At 30.7% G+C, this 6,311-nt stretch overlaps 1 protein-coding gene across 1 annotated transcript in view; it reads right to left on the bottom strand.

Moving 5' to 3' along the window:
* Positions 1-914: 914 nt before the first annotated feature.
* Positions 915-6,311, bottom strand: part of LOC101237032 (breast cancer type 2 susceptibility protein homolog) — a 92,483-nt gene continuing 87,086 nt past the window's right edge. The window contains exons 29-31 of the mRNA XM_065813097.1: positions 3,848-3,976; positions 3,390-3,595; positions 915-1,189 (exon numbers count right to left, since the gene is read on the bottom strand). Of these exons, the coding sequence (XP_065669169.1) occupies positions 1,177-1,189; positions 3,390-3,595; positions 3,848-3,976 (348 nt within the window). The 3' untranslated portion in view covers positions 915-1,176. The remainder of the gene's footprint in view (positions 1,190-3,389; positions 3,596-3,847; positions 3,977-6,311) is intronic.

Below are 6,311 nucleotides of genomic sequence, written 5' to 3'. Positions count from 1 at the left end.
CATACACTGATGTCTAATAGCTGCTGTACCTTCTGGTTGACGTAAAGTTAAATCTTTGTACCTTTTGCAGATCCCACGCCACCATTTTTCTGTAGGAGTTCTATTCTTGAATGATTTTTTATGTTTTAAAGCAAAATTTTCAGCTCATTTTGCAATCGAATCGCAAATTGAAGAAGCAGTAAAATTTTGTATTGACCACGATTACTTTACTGAGAGGAGTATTACTGACGGATATAGTTCACGATTCAGTTACTACGATTTAAAATACCTCTTCCAAAAATAATTTGGTTATTAATTTCATATCCGGACACTACCTGTGTAACTCAATTCTCGACCAGGTTAATAAAATCTTCATCACAAATATAGAAACGCTAAGGATTCTCTTTATAACCCAATGAAATTAATCAACCAAGAGGAGTTTATGACCATCTTAGCAATACATGACAAATATGGGCATCAATATATGTCCTTGATTTTAATACAAAAAAATGTTGGAATAACACTTTTTAATTTTATTTAGTGTAACAAAATAAATTGGAGAGCAGGTGCATGCATTCAAAAAGAAAAACCATCCTCAACACCAGTAACAAGTTTCTGGAAAGATAGGTTTGATTCTCTCAATCATTAATTAGAGATATGGCTGAACAAAGCCTCTATTTATTCATTGTGGTTTTTGAGGAAAGGTTGTTTTTTCAGCACGTACCAAGTGGGCATTAGACGTCCGACAGACGTCAAATGGACGAAAAATTTTAAAAGTAACTAAAAACACTTTTGAAGACAAATTCTTTCTATGAAAATAAAGAAATATTATATACAAGGAAACATACATATATATATATATATATATATATATATATATATATATATATATATATATATATATATATATATATATATATATATATCTATGTTGAATAACAAAAAATGATTATCTACATTATGTCGTTATAAAGTTCATAAAGTTAAAAAAACTGCTGATTTAAAAAATCCAAAATATCTTCATTGTTATCTGCAACGCCAAAAAATGATTTTAACATTTCTGTATTGGCGGAGGCAAACGAAAGGCAAATAAGAACATATTTTTTTATCATTTAAAGAACTGGTTATGCTTTTATAAAATGATTCGACTCATTTACTTTACCACTGAACCCAAATCAAAACAGCAGCAAGCTGTTTTTAGCAAGTTTTTCTATTGCAAACAAAAAGAATATATTAATAAAATTGTCAAAATAAAATAAAAAAAACTTCCACATAATATGTATAGTCTCATAGCAAGCGGGAAATCTAGGGTGATGCCACTCATGTATAGACATTAGTTTTTTTGCAGCAATAAAGTTAAATCTTTATTGAAAATACATAGCAGCGCAAAAGAAACAAGGAGTTTGAGAGATCTATAATTACTTATTTCAATGCATTAAAATTTTTTTAGATTAGTATAAATAAAACATTGAAAATAAAATGAACAAATATACTATGAAACAACGAACTAAAAAACAATTGAATTTTATTTTAAAAATTGTATAAACAAGAACTAATGCATAAACTAGATCATCAGAGTCAAAAATAGACCGATTTATAGCAAGTTTTCAATAACAAGACTCCGTCTATGATTTCCTTCAAAAACTGCTCTAAATAAAGAAAATGTGCAACGCATATTCGGATTCAGGATCACAAAACGTAGACGTTCAACGCTATGACTTTAGTTATCGTGGAGACGAATTTAACAAACTTTACCCACGTTGCAATTTTTTTCATGCAAATTACAGTTTGTAAAAAATTTAAAAATAATATTTTTAAATTTTAGCTTTTTTTGAGTTTGCAATTGGTTTTGAGCAAAAAGCCAAAGAAAGATCGAATTTTATACACAACCTTGTCACAAAGCTAATTTTATACGCAACCTTGTTACAAAACTAATTTTTCATTAAATGGTTTTGTCATTAAATAAAACTCCAGAAAATCCCTGAGACACATATAGGAGGCAAGTAAACCCTAAAAAGTGAACGGTTTGGTGTGGAGTATCATCTAAAAAGGATCATTGCTCTATATTTTTTGAGAATGAAGCGGGTGCTGCATTTACACACAATCATTTTTATAGACTTTAACCGTGACTGTCTCACAAAATCATTTTGTGAGACAGTCACGGTTAAGGTCTCTATAAAAACTTACTCATTTGAAATAAAAATTTGTTAAGTAAGATTGGCAGAGACCGGAGGGTAGGTATTTATGGAGCTAAAATATCCTGGATCTACAAACCGTTTCACCAGCTTGTTTAAGGCTAGCTTTAAGTCCGAATTGTGACATTTATTGCCTTTCTTTTAAGCAGCAAAAAAAGATAATTTTTTTGTTTTCAGAGTTATTCTGTTGCTTTTGCAGATTCATGTTAAACTAAGTTTGGCAGATTTTTTATTTTAAAATTGTGGATTATATAGATTGTAGGTAATCTATATAGTTTTGAAACTATTTGTTGTTCAATGAACTTTTAAATTTAGCGCTACGGCTTTTTATGTGCGCTCACATGAGAAGTCCTGCATGCATAAATAATGTCCAAAACAAATTATTTGTGTACCATTCAGTAAAAATGATCTGTGGGAAGTAGCAACTGTTAATAATGTCTTGTGGAAAAAATACCAATCATTAATAATGTACTTAGGGAATTATTTGTGTAGTAATCATTACAAAAAGTGAACAAGTTAAACGACTCATAAAAAATGAATCTCCCAATAGGCAGCGAATTTTGTTTTCAACATGGATCATCTCTACAGAGTTCATAAATTAGGCAAAACTTTAAATAATTAAAATGTTGCACAAAACTTCTGACCACAGTGTAATGGAAGCCTGATTATTATGCATCAAATAAGCCTCATTTTACTTCTAATGCATGGTGAATTAGATTTATGAAAATTATTAAAAAAAAAAGTTAGTAAAACGTGAGCTCCACAATCGTAATTGTGTTTTACGTATAAAAAAAGTTTTTCTAAACTATGTTGGGTCTCAAACGAAGCGAAGTAATAAAAAAAATTCAAAAACAATCTTCAAAAACAATCTTTGTTTTAAAAAATTATTTTAATTGTAATGTAAAAAATGTAATTGTAAATAAAAAAAAAAAAAGTATTTCATTTAAAGTAAAACTTAAGTTTTTTTGGCAACAAGACCTAACATGACATACTTTTGAATATCTTTTCTTTTGATAAAAATAAATAGTATTCGAGCAAAAAATTTGACATCACCCATGTAAAATACTAGATCCGCAACTAGATAGACCCACCCGCTAGATCCACAACTGCATAGTTGTTGCAAATTGCCGTTAAACACAAATGAAATAAGAAACGAAAACTGAAAATGCATATTAAAAAGGTACAGAAAAATAAAATGTGTAAACTAAAACTTACGAACTAAATTCGGGATGACCTTGTACTGGAGTTTTCGTTTTAACACTTGGCGGCTTAAATTCTGCCGTCAAAACATTGCGATCGTTTGCTTGTAAAACAGAAAGTGGTTTTGGTTCTCGATAACATTCAAGCGATAATCGCTTCTTCATTTGAAGTCGATGACGATAACTAAGTTTCTCTGTAGGCAGGACCGGAGTAGTCACATCCTTGGAAAAAAGAAAAAACATCTCATCAAAAGAATTAAAACTCCATGTATCACTAAAACTCCATGTGTCACTAAACTCCATGTGTCATTAAAACTCCATGTGTCACTAAAACTACATGTGTCACTAAAACTCCATGTATCACTAAAACTCCATGCGTCACTAAAACTCCATGTGTCACTAAAACTCCATATGTCACTAAAACTCCCATAATAATAAAAACTAAAATATAATTTGAAAATTCTAAATAGTTACCATCGTAATGTTCTTATTTTGAAAATTAGATTTCGGAGTTAAGTTACCCGGAGTAAAGTTTGTAGAATTAGCTGTTTTCAAATGGTTATCTAGGTAAGCTCGCAACTCACAAAGGAATGAAGGATGAAGCTAAAAAAATAAACTAAATGAAAAAAAAATAAATAATAATAATAATAATAAAAGATAAATTCTGTTCCATTTATGATACGCTTTAAGAACATATATATAATAATAATATATAATAACAAACACCCATCAATAATATTGAAATATTTTAGAAATATTTAAACGTAACGTTCCACTCAAAACTAAAAAAAATCAGAAAAGATTTTGTTTAAATACTGTAAAACTTATTTATATTTTATATATATATAAAAAGATCCTGAGCTTTGTTCGCCTGCAAGGACTCGCATTTATTTAGTTCATTGTATTAGAGTAACAATTAAATATTCACAAACAAATAATAAAATAACATATTTAAGATATAAAAGTGAGTTATTTAATTTGAATAAACTGAAGTAGTGTGATAGTATACCACTAAATGATAACTGTATATTAGGTACCTGCTAAATGATAACTGTATATTAGGTACCTGCTAAATGATAACTGTATATTAGGTACCTGCTAAATGATAACTGTATATTAGGTACCTGCTAAATGATAACCGTATATTAGGTACCTGCTAAATGATAACTGTATATTAGGTACCTGCTAAATGATAACTGTATATTAGGTACTTGCTAAAAAATTTGTTTTTTAATTAAATCAAATATTAAAACTTTTTTCTGTCACATGGTAAAAAAAAGGTAAAAAAATTTACCAATTTAACTGTAAGAGCGACGTAAAAAAACCTTATTATGTTATGTTATCTTTAATTATGTTGGCTAAAATCTAGGAAATGTATCCAGTGAGCAAGTTATAGGATTCTCAAATAAAAAAAATAAAAAAAGGTTTTCTTTTAAGACATCTGAAAACAATTTTCTTGTTGTTGTTGCACACCTATAATAAATGCAGCAGGAGTATCCCAAAGGAGCTATATTAAAAATCTCAAGTATTCTAAATTTAAGTAAAAGAAGGACAAAACTACTTTGTAAGAATATGCAGCAAAACTTAAGAAAGACAATACTAGAACCTAATATATCAACTCAGATTGATGTACTGCATCACACACTGTCAGATATTTATGACAAAACTGAATCATTTATTTCAAGGAATGAATAATAAGTTGCAGTGAAGTGAGGAGACAAGTTGCAGTCAATTAAGAGATAACACTATGTATTTTCACTTTTGCTCTGTTCCTGGGTTGAAAGTGTGTTTTCCTAACCCGTTAGGTCTAGAACAGAAAGGGAAAATCGCTGTTATTCCGGAAAAACTTTGCTTCTGTGACTGGGACAATGAAATTTGGAAAATCCCATGTTTTCGAGAAAATTTTCAATTTGCTTCCAATGCTGAGCTTCCTCCTATAATATTGTTGAACTGCTAGAGCAGTCCAGATGTTTCTACAATTCACCTAAACACTATAGAACGTTCAAGAAAATTCCATAACTTTCTAGAAACTCTCAAAACTTTCTAGAACATTCTAAAAGTAGCTGTACAAGTATAAAAGCACAGGTGTCTTGAACCAAGTTTCCAATTCATGTTATTGCAGACTGAAAGGATAACGATTTATAGTTGAAAGGAAGTTATTTATTTGATATGGCATCAAGAGATTGTTGGCATCCAGCTGATTCATTCTGCTACGTGTGCCGACAATTCATAAAGACAAGAGCAAAAAAATATTCAGTGGAAGCAAGTTGTATAATGTCTGAGGCCTAACAAGGCATACTTTGGCATGCCGGTCGGGGATGAAGACAAATCTTGAGCACCGCATTTCACGTGCAAATATCACAAGAAAACACCTGAAGGTGAACAGTTGCCTCTTGCTTTAGATGAATTTTAGATCTAGTTCATTTCATGAAGTTTTAATTTACAAAGTTTTATCATAAGTTGTGTATTGTAGACAAATATGTTTCATCTTGAAAGCGTTCCATATTTTGAAATTTTCTATCCTCAAATTATTATCATTCTTATGTATTATTATGTGCTATGTTACAGGTTGGTTCTTAGGAGAGAAACCAGCCATGATATTGCTATCCCGCAAATTTGGTAAGAGCTGACGGACCATTTAAGCAACTTCTACTTCTGCATGGTAAAACCAAAAAATTGTCAAAAATGCCCCTCAGATCGTTTATCCAGACATATCTTATTCCATTGCCCCAGTACCACACAGCCCTGATCTGCCTGTTCCGACTCCTCCTAGACGGAATTGGCCACCTTCAGGAGACAGCAGCAAGTCAGATAGCGAGGCAGATACTGGAGATATGGACTACCATTCTGCAGATGAGGTTGGGGATAGAAAGCCATACTTACCTAACCAGAAAGACGTGAACAATTTAATTAGGGACCCCGGGCTTACAAAATTGAA

Source organism: Hydra vulgaris, chromosome 12, assembly GCF_038396675.1.
Source record: "Hydra vulgaris chromosome 12, alternate assembly HydraT2T_AEP".
In the NCBI taxonomy this organism is placed as follows: Eukaryota; Metazoa; Cnidaria; class Hydrozoa; order Anthoathecata; family Hydridae; genus Hydra; species Hydra vulgaris.
Note: the sequence above shows the minus strand (reverse complement) of the source record. Positions and strands in the feature narration are given on the sequence as shown.